Source organism: Oncorhynchus kisutch, unplaced genomic scaffold, assembly GCF_002021735.2.
Source record: "Oncorhynchus kisutch isolate 150728-3 unplaced genomic scaffold, Okis_V2 scaffold503, whole genome shotgun sequence".
Lineage (NCBI taxonomy): Eukaryota > Metazoa > Chordata > Actinopteri > Salmoniformes > Salmonidae > Oncorhynchus > Oncorhynchus kisutch.
In genome coordinates this window covers 336,960-355,254 of record NW_022262448.1, presented here as the reverse complement: position 1 = coordinate 355,254, position 18,295 = coordinate 336,960, and the positions used below count along the sequence as shown (strand labels likewise).

General features: G+C 47.7%; 1 protein-coding gene across 5 annotated transcripts in view; it reads left to right on the top strand.

Moving 5' to 3' along the window:
* LOC109885400 (E3 ubiquitin-protein ligase RBBP6) overlaps positions 1-14,947 on the top strand; it is a 49,120-nt gene extending 34,173 nt beyond the window's left edge. For 2 of the 5 annotated variants that reach the window (XM_031815717.1, XM_031815721.1), the window contains 7 exons: positions 124-767; positions 876-942; positions 1,095-1,210; positions 4,308-4,661; positions 5,989-6,084; positions 6,240-8,723; positions 12,732-14,947. In XM_031815717.1, the coding sequence (XP_031671577.1) occupies positions 124-767; positions 876-942; positions 1,095-1,210; positions 4,308-4,661; positions 5,989-6,084; positions 6,240-8,723; positions 12,732-13,644 (4,674 nt within the window). In that variant the 3' untranslated portion in view covers positions 13,645-14,947. The remainder of the gene's footprint in view (positions 1-123; positions 768-875; positions 943-1,094; positions 1,211-4,307; positions 4,662-5,988; positions 6,085-6,239; positions 8,724-12,731) is intronic. The other 3 variants (XM_031815720.1, XM_031815719.1, XM_031815718.1) reach the window with 3 other exon arrangements.
* The last annotated feature ends 3,348 nt before the right edge of the window (positions 14,948-18,295 follow it).

The following is an 18,295-nucleotide window of genomic DNA, read 5'->3' as shown; positions in this document are numbered from 1 at the left end:
ACACACACACATTGACAAACCACACACACACTCGGTCGGTCAGTAATTAAACTACACTCATACACACTATAGCTTTATTTATTAATTCCAAATCTCTCCTCCTCTCTCTCTCTCTCCCCTCAGGCAGTGAATAACTTTAAGAATGAGTCTGGTTACACCAAACCAGCGCGAAACAAAACCCTGCAGCAGTCTGCCCCGCCCCCAGCACGGCCTCAGCCATTCAGAACCCTCGGCTCACGCCAGCAGGACCCCCTATTGGCCAACACTCGCCAGCAGGACCCCCTATTGGCCAGCACTCGCCAGCAGGACCCCCTATTGGCCAGCACTCGCCAGCAGGACCCCCTATTGGCCAGCACTCGCCAGCAAGACCCCCTATTGGCCAGCACTCGCCAGCAGGACCCCCTATTGGCCAGCACTCGCCAGCAGGACCCCCTATTGGCCAGCGCTCGCCAGCAGGACCCCCTATTGGCCAGCGCTCGCCAGCAGGACCCCCTATTGGCCAACGCTCGCCAGCAGGACCCCCTATTGGCCAACGCTCGCCAGCAGGACCCCCTATTGGCCAACGCTCGCCAGCAGGACCCCCTATTGGCCAACGCCTCTCGCCCCCCAGCCTCCCTCACTCCTCCTGTCGCCCTGACACAAAGCCTGCCCATTCAGACCCCACCGATGGGACCGCCTGAGGTGTCAATCTCTCCTGACCCCGCCCCTGAACCACACCGGGCGGAGCCACGGCACTTGGCCAATCACAACGAGCCACCGCCTCCAGGGTGAGTTGCCGGGACTACGGACGCCACACAGATGCACATCTCAACCGTTGATATTTGACTGATTTGATTAACTGACTGATTCATTGGTGTTTTGTTTTTTTCTCTCAGTGAGATGGAGGCGGGGCCTTACATGGTGTCAGAGCCACCAATCAGATCAGCCGACAGCGGACCTCAGGTGAGACACTAGTTGTATTAGAGGCTACATTATGACCTGTCGTAGCCTCTGTACATTCTAAGACACACTTAAAAAGAACTAACTATCTTATTTGCATTTCATAAAATGTTCCTCTGTACTTCCTTGAGATTTCTCTCTGATTGGTTCCCCAGGGATACCACATGCCTATGATTGGTCACCCTCCACCCATAAGGCCCTCCCACCCATCAGGTCCACCTCCACAGCCCTCCCATTCCCACAGAGGAGGACCCAGACCACCTTGGGACAGGTACGACACTGATCACACAGGACTATAGAATATAGAGGTCATAACAGGGTTACTGTAGAATACAGGACTATAGAATATAGAGGTCATAACAGGGTTACTGTAGAATATAGAGGTCATAACAGGGTTACTGTAGAATACAGGACTATAGAATATAGTGGTCATAACAGGACTATAGAATATAGAGGTCATAACAGGGTTACTGTAGAATACAGGACTATAGAATATAGAGGTCATAACAGGGCTATAGAATATAGAGGTCATAACAGGGTTACTGTAGAATATAGAGGTCATAACAGGGTTACTGTAGAATATAGAGGTCATAACAGGGTTACTGTAGAATATAGAGGTCATAACAGGGTTACTGTAGAATATAGAGGTCATAACAGGGTTACTGTAGAATATAGAGGTCATAACAGGGTTACTGTAGAATATAGAGGTCATAACAGGGTTACTGTAGATATAGAGGTCATAACAGGGTTACTGTAGAATATAGAGGTCATAACAGGGTTACTGTAGAATATAGAGGTCATAACAGGGTTACTGTAGAATATAGAGGTCATAACAGGGTTACTGTAGAATATAGAGGTCATAACGGGTTACTGTAGAATATAGAGGTCATAACAGGGTTACTGTAGAATATAGAGGTCATAACAGGTTACTGTAGAATATAGAGGTCATAACAGGGTTACTGTAGAATATAGAGGTCATAACAGGGTTACTGTAGAATATAGAGGTCATAACAGGGTTACTGTAGAATATAGAGGTCATAACAGGGTTACTGTAGAATTAGGTCATAACAGGGTTACTGTAGAATATAGAGGTCATAACAGGGTTACTGTAGAATATAGAGGTCATAACAGGGTTACTGTAAGATATAGAGGTCATAACAGGGTTACTGTAGAATATAGAGGTCATAACAGGGTTACTGTAGAATATAGAGGTCATAACAGGGTTACTGTAGAATATAGAGGTCATAACAGGGTTACTGTAGAATATAGAGGTCATAACAGGGTTACTGTAGAATATAGAGGTCATAACAGGGTTACTGTAGAATATAGAGGTCATAACAGGGTTACTGTAGAATATAGAGGTCATAACAGGGTTACTGTAGAATATAGAGGCATAACAGGGTTAACTGTAGAATAAGAGGTCATAACAGGGTTACTGTAGAATATGAGAGGTCATAACAGGGTTTACTGTAGAATATAGAGGTCATACAGGGTTACTGTAGAATATAGAGGTCATAACAGGGTTACTGTAGAATATAGAGGTCATAACAGGGTTACTGTAGAATATAGAGGTCATAACAGGGTTACTGTAGAATATAGAGGTCATAACAGGGTTACTGTAGAATATAGAGGTCATAACAGGGTTACTGTAGAATATAGAGGTCATAACAGGGTTACTGTAGAATATAGAGGTCATAACAGGGTTACTGTAGAATATAGAGGTCATAACAGGGTTACTGTAGAATATAGAGGTCATAACAGGGTTACTGTAGAATATAGAGGTCATAACAGGGTTACTGTAGAATATAGAGGTCATAACAGGTTACTGTAGAATATAGAGGTCATAACAGGGTTACTGTAGAATATAGAGGTCATAACAGGGTTACTGTAGAATATAGAGGTCATAACAGGGTTACTGTAGAATATAGAGGTCATAACAGGGTTACTGTAGAATATAGAGGTCATAACAGGGTTACTGTAGAATATAGAGGTCATAACAGGGTTACTGTAGAATATAGAGGTCATAACAGGGTTACTGTAGAATATAGAGGTCATAACAGGGTTACTGTAGAATATAGAGGTCATAACAGGGTTACTGTAGAATATAGAGGTCATAACAGGGTTACTGTAGAATATAGAGGTCATAACAGGGTGACTGTAGAATATAGAGGTCATAACAGGACTATAGAATATAGAGGTCAACTGGTCATAACAGGGTTACTGTAGAACACAGGACTATGGAATATAGAGGTCATAACAGGACTATAGAATATAGAGGTCATAACAGGGTTACTGTAGAATACAGGACTATAGAATATAGAGGTCATAACAGGACTATAGAATATAGAGGTCATAACAGGGTTACTGTAGAATACAGGACTATAGAATATAGAGGTCATAACAGGACTATAGAATATAGTGGTCATAACAGGACTATAATATAGAGGTCATAACAGGGTTACCGTAGAATACAGGACTATATAATATAGGACTATAGAATATAGAGGTCATAACAGGGCTATAGAATATAGAGGTCATAACAGGGCTATAGAATATAGAGGTCATAACAGGGCTATAGAATATAGAGGTCATAACAGGGTTACTGTAGAACACAGGACTATAGAATATGGAGGTCATAACAGGACTATAGAATATAGAGGTCAACTGGTCATAACAGGGTTACTGTAGAATACAGGACTATAGAATATAGAGGTCATAACAGGGTTACTGTAGTATATAGGACTATAGAATATAGAGGTCAACTGGTCATAACAGGACTATAGAATATAGAGGTCATAACAGGGTTACTGTAGAATACAGGACTATAGAATATAGAGGTCATAACAGGGTTACTGTAGAATACAGGACTATAGAATATAGAGGTCAACTGGTCATAACAGGACTATAGAATATAGAGGTCATAACCGGGCTATAGAATATAGAGGTCATAACAAGGTTACTGTAGAATACAGGACTATAGAATATAGAGGTCATAACAGGACTATAGAATATAGAGGTCATAACGTTACTGTAGAATACAGGGCTATAGAATATAGAGGTCATAACAAGGTTACTGTAGAATACAGGAGTCATAACAGGGCTATAGAATATAGAGGTCATAACAGGGCTATAGAATATAGAGGTCATAACAGGGCTATAGAATATAGAGGTCATAACAGGGCTGTAGAATATAGAGGTCATAACAGGGCTACTGTAGAATAGAGGTCACAACAGGGTTACTGTAGAATACAGGACTATAGAATATAGAGGTCATAACAGGCTACTGTAATGCTGTTTTGTCACCTTTACATAAGAGCTACTAAATTACTCAAGTCTAAATTGTAACCCTCTCTCTCACCCCCCTCCAGACCCTACAGACCTCTTTCTGACCACATCCCCCCCCCACGCCACCCCCTTCCTTCCGCCCCGGGCCCAGCCCCTCATCTCTACCCGGGCCCTAACCTTTACCACCCTCCCCCCAACCCCCACTCCATCCCGCCCCAGTCCTACCCCCCTCCATACTCCACCGGACCCCCTCCCCCTGTTAACTACCCCCCTCAGCCCCTCTACCCACACGGCCAGATGCCTCCGGGGGTTAATGCCCCCTGGGTTCCCCCTCCCAACACCCAGCCCCACTCGCTGGGCCCCCCGCCCCTCCTACCCTCCGGACCCCCTCTCTCCAAGGAGGACTTCTACAGACAGAGGAGACTCCAACAGGAACAGTGAGTTGTACCTGATTTCATTCATTGTAATGATGCTTCATTGTAATGATGCTGAGGCTGCTAGGCCTGAGGCTGGTAGCTTCACATTACTGGGATTAGTAAACAGTTGCCGGTTTACACAGGCAGCCCGATTCTCATCTTTTTCAGATCTGATCATTTGAATTGCTACCTGTGTTAAACGCAGAGGCCAAACTAGCCCACCAAGGCACGGCGCAGAATGTTACCCCGGGATAGTAGTGGGGGGGAGGATGTTACCCCGGGCTAGTAGTGGGGGGAAATGTCACCCCGGGCTAGTAGTGGGGGGAAATGTCACCCCGGGCTAGTAGTGGGGCAGAATGTTACCCCGGGCTAGTAGTGGGGGGAAATGTTACCCCGGGCTAGTAGTGGGGGGAAATGTTACCCCGGGCTAGTAGTGGGGGGAAATGTTACCCCGGGCTAGTAGTGGGGGAAATGTTACCCCGGGCTAGTAGTGGGGGGAAATGTTACCCCGGGCTAGTAGTGGGGGGAAATGTTACCCCGGGCTAGTAGTGGGGGGAAATGTTACCCCGGGCTAGTAGTGGGGGGAAATGTTACCCCGGGCTAGTAGTGGGGGGAAATGTTACCCCGGGCTAGTAGTGGGGGGAAATGTTACCCCGGGCTAGTAGTGGGGGGGGGGGAAATGTTACCCCGGGCTAGTAGTGGGGGGGGGGGGAAATGTTACCCCGGGCTAGTAGTGGGGGGGGGGGGGAATGTTACCCCGGGCTAGTAGTGGGGGGGGGGGGGGGGGGGAATGTTACCCCGGGCTAGTAGTGGGGGGGGGGGGGGGGAATGTTACCCCGGGCTAGTAGTGGGGGGGGGGGGAATGTTACCCCGGGCTAGTAGTGGGGGGGGGGGGGGGGGGGGAGGAATGTTACCCCGGGCTAGTAGTGGGGGGGGGGGGGGGGAATGTTACCCCGGGCTAGTAGGGGGGTGGAAATGTTACCCCGGGCTAGTAGTGGGGGGGGGAATGTTACCCCGGGCTAGTAGTGGGGGGGGGAATGTTACCCCGGGCTAGTAGTGGGGGGGGGGGGGGAGGGAATGTTACCCCGGGCTAGTAGTGGGGGGGGGGAATGTTACCCCGGGCTAGTAGTGGGTGGGGGAATGTTACCCCGGGCTAGTAGTGGGGGGGGAATGTTACCCCGGGCTAGTAGTGGGGGGGGAATGTTACCCCGGGCTAGTAGTGGGGGGGAATGTTACCCCGGGCTAATAACCCGACTATTCTAAATCCTTGCGTTCTGTGACCTGTTCAAAGGTTTCCCTCAGACATGTATTATGGGATGTGACCAGTCCTGTCTCTCTGTGTTACCAGGGTAACGTCCAAGCTGGATGAGTTCACTAAAGACTTTGCCAAAGAGCTGATGGAATACAGACCTGCTCCCAAGAGACGGAGACGCTCCTACTCCAGGTAACACCATGACATCTCATCATATTTCTGGATTAAACCTCTTGAACTGTTCATAGAGATATCTTCTCTGACAGAGATATATCTAGGACAGAGATTATATGAATTTTGTAGAGATGGTAAACAGACGATATCAAGTGTGTTTCTCTCCTCCCCAGGTCTCGTTCCTACAGTCGTTCTCCGTTCAGCCGTTCCCCCTACTCCCGATCTCCTCGGTCCCGCTCCAGGTCTTACTCGTACACCCCAAGCCGCTCCCGTTCCCGTTCCAGGTCTTACGGACGCTCCCCCTTCTCCAGACGCAACGTTTCCCGGGGAGGACGCAGCCGATCCTACGGTCGCTCGCCACGGTCCCGCTCACGCTCCCGTTCCTACGGCTACCGTCGCTCCGGCTCTCCTCGCTCCCCTCCGCCTTACCGAGGTGGTGGTGGTGGAGGGGGCTGGGAAGGAGGAGACGGAGCTGAAGGAGGAGGAGGGGGGTATCGGCCCAGGTCTCGCTCCCCGGGGGGCTACAGGAGGAGCAGGAGTCCTGGAGGGGTTAGAGGTCACCATAAGCCCCCCCCTCGAGAGCCGGCTCCTTACGAGCCTAAAGGCGGACCTGACCTGTCTCCCGGCGGCAGGGAGCGCTGGGAGAGAGACAGCTACAGACAGTGGGAGAAAGAGTACAGGGACTGGTACAACAAGTACTACAAAGACTACAGTACCCAGCATGCCTCGGTGCACCACCGCGGTGGCCGGGGCAGCAGAGAGAGGGACCGCCTCACCCCTCCGCCCAGAGACTACTCCCCCCAGGGGCGGGTGAGGAGGGGTGAGAGAGGGGGACCTCCCGGACCCCACAGAACTCACCACGCCTTGTCCGCTCTGCCCTCTGCCTCTGTCAGGGGGGGTGGAAGTAAGGAACGCACGCAGGGGGGAACCAAAACGTCAGAGGGCGGAACTAAAACTCTGAAAGGGAAGAAACTGAAGAAAAAGAAGAATGGGGAGGAGCTGGATTCAGCCGACCAATCGCTGGACAGGGGAGACGCCACACCCGTCAGGGACGAGCCAATGGATGATCTCCACACCCTGACCCCTAGCAAAGCCCCACCCACCTCCACCAAGGTCTCGAGCAATAAGGCAGCGCTGCTGTCCGGTAAAACCCCTCCCACCTCATCCGGCCAATCAGAGAAGAGCAGGAAGGAGAAGGTGGGTAAGGTGAAAGTAAAGATGGAGGGAAAGGTAAAAGGAGAGAAGGTTAAGAGAAAGACTGGAGGAGAGGCGACGGTCACAGCCTCTAAGAACAAAGAGTCTTCAGCCGCTAAACCAACCAAAGCATCCAAGGTCAAACCGGACGAGCCAATCAGGAGAGAGAAGGGGCGGAGCACCCCTACTGTTCGAGGAGGTTTGGCTAAACTCCCCCTGCCCCGCCCCCTCCCCCCTCACCCCCACGACCTCCCTAAACACCTGGGCGACGCCCGGGGGGGAAGGAGAGATCCCATTCACAGTGTCGGGGTACGCCCCCCTGGTCGCCCCCTCCAGCCTGCACCTCCCTCCCCAGCAGAGAAGAGGAGGAGAGTGGAGGAGAGGGAAAGGGGGAGGGGGATGGACAGGGGGATGGGGGGGCCCCCGGCTAAGCTCCGCCGCGCCGAGGGTCCGTACCCCCAGAGAGGACTTCCTGCCAAGCCTTCCCTCCTCCTGAACCTGGCATGCAGAGAGTCGGGTAGAGGAGAGGGTCTGCTCCCCATCCCAGGTTCCTCACAGACAGGGAGGCTAGACCGTTTCCATCCCATCTCCATCTCCATCCCTGGTTCCTCCATGGACCTGGGGAGAGAGGGGAGAGGCGATGGGCTGCTGCCCACCCCAGGGAGCTCTGAGGCGGGCAGAAGAGAGAGTGACAGGGGGTCTATCTGGCCTCTCATGGGTCTGCAGGTCAAACCCTTCCCCCAGAGGAGAATCAAACTGAACAGAGACCTAGGGAGAAACAGCAGTATGGCCCGCCCAGAGGAGAGACCAGCTCCAGCTGCTAATATCACCACCACTATCACCTCTACTGGAGAGAGACCTGCTGGTCCTGAGAGAGGAGGAGCAGAGAGGGATGGAGGGACGGAGAGGGTGGCGGTGATGGTGGAGCGGAGGTCGTCTGGCGAGAGGTCAGAGGTCAGGTCTGTTAGGTCCGAGAGGCCGTTGTCAGGGGAACGTTTGCCGGAGAGAGGAGGAGGAGGAAGGTCAGTCTCTCTAGACCGCATGACCATCGCGGAACGCTCGGCCATCGCTAAGAAACCTGATGTCACCGGGGAGAGAACAGAGAGCGAGTACACGCCGCCCGCTGAGAGAGAGAGACCAGCTGAGAGCTCCAAGGAGAGAGAGAGACCAGCTGAGAGCTCCAAGGAGAGAGAGAGACCAGCATCAGCCAAGACGGACAGGTCATCTTCCAGGGAGAAGTCAGCCACCAGGGAACAGAAAGGAGAGAAGACCTCGTCCTCCGTAGACAGGCCTGCCTCTACAGGGGAGCGAGCGGCAGGGTCCCAGAGAGAGACTGTAGCTGAAGACAGAGTGGTAGTGGTGGTGAAGGAGGGTTCTGGTTCTGGAAAGACCAGAAAGATCAGCAGAAAGAGTTCTGAGCCCACCACCCACCACTCATCAGACCACTCTGTCACTTCAACTGGGTGAGTTGCCCGTTCTCCTTTAGTCAACACTATCAGCTTTCTAGAGCTTTCTCCTTTAGTTAACACTATCAGCGTTCTAGAGCTTTCTCCTTTAGTCAACACTATCAGCTTTCTAGAGCTTTCTCCTTTAGTTAACACTATCAGCGTTCTAGAGCTTTCTCCTTTAGTCAACACTATCAGCGTTCTAGAGCTTTCTCCTTTAGTTAACACTATCAGCGTTCTAGAGCTTTCTCCTTTAGTAAACACTATCAGCGTTCTAGAGCTTTCTCCTTTAGTCAACACTATCAGCTTTCCAGAGCTTTCTCCTTTAGTTAACATTATCAGCGTTCTAGAGCTTTCTCCTTTAGTCAACACTATCAGCGTTCTAGAGCTTTCTCCTTTAGTCAACACTATCAGCGTTCTAGAGCTTTCTCCTTTAGTTAACACTATCAGCGTTCTCCTTTAGTTAACACTATCAGCGTTCTCCTTTAGTTAACACTATCAGCTTTCTCCTTTAGTTAACACTATCAGCTTTCTCCTTTAGTTAACACTATCAGCGTTCTCCTTTAGTTAACACTATCAGCGTTCTCCTTTAGTTAACACTATCAGCGTTCTCCTTTAGTTAACACTATCAGCTTTCTCCTTTAGTTAACACTATCAGCTTTCTCCTTTAGTTAACACTATCAGCGTTCTCCTTTAGTTAACACTATCAGCGTTCTCCTTTAGTCAACACTATCAGCGTTCTCCTTTAGTCAACACTATCAGCGTTCTCCTTTAGTCAACACTATCAGCGTTCTCCTTTAGTTAACACTATCAGCGTTCTAGAGCTTTCTCCTTTAGTCAACACTATCAGCGTTCTCCTTTAGTTAACACTATCAGCGTTCTAGAGCTTTCTCCTTTAGTCAACACTATCAGCTTTCTCCTTTAGTTAACACTATCAGCTTTCTCCTTTAGTTAACACTATCAGCTTTCTCCTTTAGTTAACACTATCAGCGTTCTCCTTTAGTTAACACTATCAGCGTTCTAGAGCTTTCTCCTTTAGTCAACACTATCAGCGTTCTAGAGCTTTCTCCTTTAGTCAACACTATCAGCGTTCTCCTTTAGTTAACACTATCAGCGTTCTAGAGCTTTCTCCTTTAGTTAACACTATCAGCGTTCTCCTTTAGTCAACACTATCAACGTTCTCCTTTAGTTAACACTATCAGCGTTCTCCTTTAGTTAACACTATCAGCGTTCTCCTTTAGTTAACACTATCAGCGTTCTCCTTTAGTTAACACTATCAGCGTTCTCCTTTAGTTAACACTATCAGCGTTCTCCTTTAGTTAACACTATCAGCGTTCTCCTTTAGTTAACACTATCAGCGTTCTCCTTTAGTTAACACTATCAGCGTTCTCCTTTAGTCAACACTATCAGCGTTCTCCTTTAGTTAACACTATCAGCGTTCTCCTTTAGTTAACACTATCAGCGTTCTCCTTTAGTTAACACTATCAGCGTTCTCCTTTAGTTAACACTATCAGCGTTCTCCTTTAGTTAACACTATCAGCGTTCTCCTTTAGTTAACACTATCAGCGTTCTCCTTTAGTTAACACTATCAGCGTTCTCCTTTAGTCAACACTATCAGCGTTCTCCTTTAGTTAACACTATCAGCGTTCTCCTTTAGTTAACACTATCAGCGTTCTCCTTTAGTTAACACTATCAGCGTTCTCCTTTAGTTAACACTATCAGCGTTCTCCTTTAGTTAACACTATCAGCGTTCTCCTTTAGTTAACACTATCAGCGTTCTCCTTTAGTTAACACTATCAGCGTTCTCCTTTAGTCAACACTATCAGCGTTCTCCTTTAGTCAACACTATCAGCGTTCTCCTTTAGTCAACACTATCAGCGTTCTCCTTTAGTTAACACTATCAGCGGTCTCCTTTAGTTAACACTATCAGCGGTCTCCTTTAGTTAACACTATCAGCGGTCTCCTTTAGTAAACACTATCAGCGTTCTCCTTTAGTAAACACTATCAGCGTTCTCCTTTAGTTAACACTATCAGCGTTCTCCTTTAGTTAACACTATCAGCGTTCTCCTTTAGTTAACACTATCAGCGTTCTCCTTTAGTCAACACTATCAGCGTTCTCCTTTAGTCAACACTATCAGCGTTCTCCTTTAGTTAACACTATCAGCGTTGCCCTCTACTATGAGAATTGTGATCGAATATTCTGCACAGACCGGTGCAACAACCAATCAGAGCTGCAGTAGGCCTATATGCAAATAGCCATTTCCATATATGAATCTGTGCCACTGTTAAAACTGGAACTTAAAGCAGGTATAGCCTTCACAGTAAACGGGTGGGGACTTCACAGTAAACGGGTAAGGGCCTTCACAGTAAACGGGTAAGGGCCTTCACAGTAAACGGGTAAGGGCCTTCACAGTAAACGGGTAAGGGCCTTCACAGTAAACGGGTAAGGGCCTTCACAGTAAACGGGTAAGGGCCTTCACAGTAAACGGGTAAGGGCCTTCACAGTAAACGGGTAAGGGCCTTCACAGTAAACGGGTAAGGGCCTTCACAGTAAACGGGTAAGGGCCTTCACAGTAAACGGGTAAGGGCCTTCACAGTAAACGGGTAAGGGCCTTCACAGTAAACGGGTAAGGGCCTTCACAGTAAACGGGTAAGGGCCTTCACAGTAAACGGGTAAGGGCCTTCACAGTAAACGGGTAAGGGCCTTCACAGTAAACGGGTAAGGGCCTTCACAGTAAACGGGTAAGGGCCTTCACAGTAAACGGGTAAGGGCCTTCACAGTAAACGGGTAAGGGCCTTCACAGTAAACGGGTAGGGCCTTCACAGTAAACGGGTAAGGGCCTTCACAGTAAACGGGTAAGGGCCTTCACAGTAAACGGGTAAGGGCCTTCACAGTAAACGGGTAAGGGCCTTCACAGTAAACGGGTAAGGGCCTTCACAGTAAACGGGTAAGGGCCTTCACAGTAAACGGGTAAGGGCCTTCACAGTAAACGGGTAAGGGCCTTCACAGTAAACGGGTAAGGGCCTTCACAGTAAACGGGTAAGGGCCTTCACAGTAAACGGGTAAGGGCCTTCACAGTAAACGGGTAAGGGCCTTCACAGTAAACGGGTAAGGGCCTTCACAGTAAACGGGTAAGGGCCTTCACAGTAAACGGGTAAGGGCCTTCACAGTAAACGGGTAAGGGCCTTCACAGTAAACGGGTAAGGGCCTTCACAGTAAACGGGTAAGGGCCTTCACAGTAAACGGGTAAGGGCCTTCACAGTAAACGGGTAAGGGCCTTCACAGTAAACGGGTAAGGGCCTTCACAGTAAACGGGTAGGGGCCTTCACAGTAAACGGGTAGGGGCCTTCACAGTAAAGGGGTAGGGGCCTTCACAGTAAAGGGGTAGGGGCCTTCACAGTAAAGGGGTAGGGGCCTTCACAGTAAAGGGGTAGGGGCCTTCACAGTAAAGGGGTAGGGGCCTTCACAGTAAAGGGGTAAGGGCCTTCACAGTAAAGGGGTAAGGGCCTTCACAGTAAAGGGGTAAGGGCCTTCACAGTAAAGGGGTAAGGGCCTTCACAGTAAAGGGGCAAGGGCCTTCACAGTAAAGGGGCAAGGGCCTTCACAGTAAACGGGCAAGGGCCTTCACACCCGCCGGAAGCTGCACAGTATTTTCACAACATTCAAGTTTGAGCTCAGCTGACCTGAAATTTCTCAGTCCCGAAACAAATGAGGGAACATTGGTTAGAATGGTCCTAGATCTGTGTATATAACATGGGTATAATGGTTCCTAATTGATGTTCTCTCTAACCCCTGATCTTGGATCTGTGTATATAACATGGGTACAATGGTTCCTAACCCCTGATCCTAGATCTGTGTATATAACATGGGTATAATGGTTCCTAACCCCTGTTCCTAGATCTGTGTATATAACATGGGTATAATGGTTCCTAACCCCTGATCTTAGATCTGTGTATATAACATGGGTATAATGCTTCCTAGTTGATGATCTCTCTAACCCCTGATCTTGGATCTGTGTGTTCCAGCAGCAGCAGGTCTGAGCCGAGCCAGAGCCAGGGTGCTGTGTCAAAACCCCGGGACCTCCAGACCCAGAGGAGACCCAGTCCCGTCCAGTTCCCCAGCCCAGGCAGGGAGAGGAGGGACCGTGGGACCGGAGGAGTTCTCATCCAGCCTCCACCCCGGTCCAAGTGGGAGAGAGAGGAGGAGGAGGAGGAAGAGGAGCAGCACTCAGCGTCCAGGGAGAATGGGGCATTGGCGGTTTCCTCCTCCGTGCCCAGAGACGCTCTGAGGAGAGAAGTCTCACCAGCACCGCCTAGTGGCCAAGGCAGGGAGGTGCAGGGTAGTGTCTCTAAAACAGCCAACACAGAGGGGAGGAGAGGGAGGGAGGAGGGGACTAGAAGGAGGGAGGAAGGCAGAGGGCTTAAAAAGGGGCAGGTGAACTTTAGAAAACCAGCTAAGACCGAATCCAGAGGAGTGAAGGAGGAAGGAAGAGGAGGGGTAGGGAGGGAGGAGAGTCGAGGGGCGGGTCCAGAGCCAAGGCGACAGCGTCTGTGTTCTGACCTGGGTAGAGAGACGGACGAGGCAGCCTTCGTCCCCGACTACAGCGAAGGGGAGGGGTCAGACGGGGAGCGGGGCAGTGGCCTGAGCCATAGCCCCTCTCACAACACCCAGAGCCCCGCCTCCCAGAGCCCCGGCGGCTCCCCTAGCAACCACAGCGGCTCCACGGCGACGGACAAGAAGAAGAAGAAGAAACACAAGAAGCATAAAAAACACAAGAAGCACAAGAAGCATTCTGCCGACGTGGAGCCTCCCGTCGAAGGAAGGAAGGAACACAAACACAAGAACAAGAAGAAGAAGCACAGGAAGAATAAAGAGGAAGAGGGAGGAGGAGGAGGGGAGGCAGAGGAGAAGACTGGGCAGGAGTCAGCCACCATCTGAGACCCTGCTAGCTCCGTTAGCATCTAGCTCATGGTTACAACCTGAGTTTTTCTAGTTCATGCTAGCTCTTTTAGCATCTAGCTAAAGACTACAACTGAGACTGCTAGCTCATGCTATCTCCGTTAGCATCTAGCTAATGGTTACAACCTGAGTTTGCTAGTTTATGCTAGCTCCGTTAGCATCTAGCTAATGGTTACAACCTGAGTTTGCTAGTTTATGCTAGCTCCGTTAGCATTTAGCTAAAGGTTAAAACTGGACTAAACCTTCTTGGGGGGGATACTTTGTCAAATTCTTTTAAGTACTTAAGCTGAGCTGGATATAGTTTGTCTATAATGGAACCACTGGAATAAGTGGAGCTCACCTCAGATATTTGTACGTATTTTGTGTTTTCTGTTAATGTGATGCTGTCTCTCTGATGCAGGTTCTCTGTGAATGTGTTTTTGTACAAAGATGATGCTGCGTTCTATTCAATTACCCTGATCTATGACTATAAGGTGTCTGAAACTCTGAAGTGTTCCAAATTTAACCCTGTTCACTATATAGTACACTACATTTGACCAGAGTCGTATGGGCCCTAGTCATTAGAGCCCTTGTCTCATGAGCCCTAGTCCAATGGGCCCTAGTTTTGCAGGACTCTGGTCGAATGTAGTTCACTATAAAGGGATTCGAGGTTAATTTGGGACACCTCCCTGATGTATAGTAGGTTATATCATCATGTTCATATGAACTGATCTGAAGCGGGGCTAACTGATCTGAAGCCGGGCTAACTGATCTGAAGCCGGGCTAACTGATCTGAAGCCGGGCTAACTGATCTGAAGCCGGGCTAACTGATATGATGCCGGGCTAACTGATCTGAAGCCGGGCTAACTGATCTGAAGCCGGGCTAACTGATCTGAAGCCGGGCTAACTGATCTGAAGCCGGGCTAACTGATCTGAAGCCGGGCTAACTGATCTGAAGCCGGGCTAACTGATCTGAAGCCGGGCTAACTGATCTGAAGCCGGGCTAACTGATCTGAAGCCGGGCTAACTGATCTGAAGCCGGGCTAACTGATCTGAAGCCGGGCTAACTGATCTGAAGCCGGGCTAACTGATCTGAAGCCGGGCTAACTGATCTGAAGCCGGGCTAACTGATCTGAAGCCGGGCTAACTGATCTGAAGCCGGGCTAACTGATCTGAAGTCAGGCTAACTGAATGGTGACTAGTGGATGTTAGTTATTAAACTTTGTTTTCCCTTTAAACTTTCTGACTGTTGTCTTTTCATTTATAGTTTGGTGAATAAAACCTAATGTTTATTATCAGAATACCACAGTTTGTGTTTTATTGACTTTATTGACATGTTTAAATGGTTTATTTTCTAAACTCATAACACTTGTAAAACCTATCTTATGTCCAGAACCTTTTGATCAGCCATTCATTGGAGTTCAACACTTCTCTCATTAACACCATATGTACATTTAGCTGAGTCACCAGTCCATAATCATAAGCTGGTTAGTCACCAGTCCATAATGATAAGATGGTTAGTCACCAGTCCATAATGATAAGCTCACTAGTTAGTCACCAATCCATAATGAAAAGCGGGTTAGTCACCAGTCCCTAATGATAAGCTCACTGGTTAGTCACCAATCCATAATGATAAGCTGGTTAGTCACCAGTCTGTAATGATAAGCTCACTGGTTAGTCACCAATCCGTAATGATAAGCTCACTGGTTAGTCACCAATCCGTAATGATAAGATGGTTAGTCACCAATCCATAATGATAAGATGGTTAGTCACCAATCCATAATGATAAGATGGTTAGTCACCAATCCATAATGATAAGCTGGTTAGTCACCAGTCCGTAATGATAAGCTGGTTAGTCACCAGTCCGTAATGATAAGCTCACTGGTTAGTCACCAGTCCGTAATGATAAGCTCACTGGTTAGTCACCAATCCGCAATGATAAGATGGTTAGTCACCAATCCATAATGATAAGCTCACTGGTTAGTCACCAATTGATAAAGGAATTTATATGTTTAAGGTAATGACTAAAGTATTCCAGCCTGAAACAGTACAACAGAGTGAAATATATTAGAATTATAAGAGTATAATTCTGTAATGTGTGTGCATAGGAAGACTTAAGACAGTATGTCACTATTTGACAATAAGCAGAAGTTGAGACATTCAAGGAGAAGAGTAACTGTCAACAGACGACTTGTGAATCTGTTAACAGGAAGGAAGTCTCCCCACCCAGGGAGGGGAGAAACCGTTAGGCTTGCGGTAGATTATGGAACATGTGGCAGAATAAGATGAGCAATATATGGGTAGAACATTGGGATAGAGTTAGAGAAGAGGGGCATTTATAAAGTATATGTTATAACGCAATGTATGATTTTCAGAACTCTTGAAAAATCTCAGAACTCAGAACCTTTTGCAGAATTCTGAGACTGTCTAATTCTTCTATTAGCCAGGGCCTTACAACCTCTGGGGAATTGGTCAAAGCTTATAGTGATTATTATCATCATTGGGATTAGATATTCTCGTGACACCAATCCATAAGGATAGACTCACTGGTTAGTCATTCTGACATTTAGGGCACCATTCAATCAGATCAAACAACCTAAATAATGGTATCAGACTAGTTGAGGTGTAGATTACATATAACTTAATTAATTAGATAATTACATAGCAACTGTTGTGGAAATTCAATCAGAAGGAAGAGGCAGATTCTTAAAACAACGTTTATTATAAGAATTACAATTCTGCAGGGGGTTAACAATCACTCAGTGGTGAGGAGATAAGAGCCCCTGAACAGAGTTGGGTCTCAGGTTTAATAAAAAGCTCTTTGTCTACGTAGCAGTCAGCAGAAGTGTGAAAGCATAAAAGGGTATATTGTGCACTCAAGCAGGAACAACAAGATTAGCTCAGAGCAGGTGGAGTTTCTGTCTCCAGGTCATATTGCTGTTGCTATACAAAAGTCATCTTTCAGTTCTCCTCCAATCAGCTGGAAGACAGGATGTAGCTGCACCCTCAGTGTCTGGAAGACAGGATGCAGCCTTATCACAAGGTTACACCAAATCGGCTGTTGGCCCAGAGGCCTACCTGTTGGCTTTAAACCCAGAGGCCTACCTGTTGGCTTTAAACCCAGAGGCCTACCTGTTGGCTTTAAACCCAGAGGCCTACCTGTTGGCTTTAAACCCAGAGGCCTACCCGTTGGCTTTAAACCCAGAGGCCTACCTGTTGGCTTTAAACCCAGAGGCCTACCTGTTGGCTTTAAACCCAGAGGCCTACCTGTTGGCTTTAAACCCAGAGGCCTACCTGTTGGCTTTAAACCCAGAGGCCTACCTGTTGGCTTTAAACCCAGAGGCCTACCTGTTGGCTTTAAACCCAGAGGTCTACCTGTTGGCTTTAAGCCCAGAGGCCTACCTGTTGGCTTTAAACCCAGAGGCCTACTTGTTGGCTTTAAGCCCAGAGGCCTACTTGTTGGCTTTAAGCCCAGAGGCCTACCTGTTGGCTTTAAGCCCAGAGGCCTACCTGTTGGCTTTAAGCCCAGAGGCCTACCTGTTGGCTTTAAGCCCAGAGGCCTACCTGTTGGCTTTAAGCCCAGAGGCCTACCTGTTGGCTTTAAGCCCAGAGGCCTACCTGTTGGCTTTAAGCCCAGAGGCCTACCTGTTGGCTTTAAGCCCAGAGGCCTACCTGTTGGCTTTAAACCCAGAGGCCTACCTGTTGGCTTTAAGCCCATAACAGTATAGAACATAATCTTGTAATTGTGCACTGTACAACATATCAGGCTAATCGGGGTGTAGATTACAGCATATCAGGCTAATCAAGGTGTAGATTACAGCATTATATCAGGCTAATCAAGGTGTAGATTACAGCATTATATCAGGCTAATCAAGGTGTAGATTACAGCATTATATCAGGCTAATCAAGGTGTAGATTACAGCATTATATCAGGCTAATCAAGGTGTAGATTACAGCATTATATCAGGCTAATCAAGGTGTAGATTACAGCATTATATCAGGCTAATCAAGGTGTAGATTACAGCATTATATCAGGCTAATCAAGGTGTAGATTACAGCATTATATCAGGCTAATCAAGGTGTAGATTACAGCATTATATCAGGCTAATCAAGGTGTAGATTACAGCATTATATCAGGCTAATCAAGGTGTAGATTACAGCATTATATCAGGCTAATCAAGGTGTAGATTACAGCATTATATCAGGCTAATCAAGGTGTAGATTACAGCATTATATCAGGCTAATCAAGGTGTAGATTACAGCATTATATCAGGCTAATCAAGGTGTAGATTACAGCATTATATCAGGCTAATCAAGGTGTAGATTACAGCATTATATCAGGCTAATCAAGGTGTAGATTACAGCATTATATCAGGCTAATCAAGGTGTAGATTACAGCATTATATCAGGCTAATCAAGGTGTAGATTACAGCATTATATCAGGCTAATCAAGGTGTAGATTACAGCATTATATCAGGCTAATCAAGGTGTAGATTACAGCATTATATCAGGCTAATCAAGGTGTAGATTACAGCATTATATCAGGCTAATCAAGGTGTAGATTACAGCATTATATCAGGCTAATCAAGGTGTAGATTACAGCATTATATCAGGCTAATCAAGGTGTAGATTACAGCATTATATCAGGCTA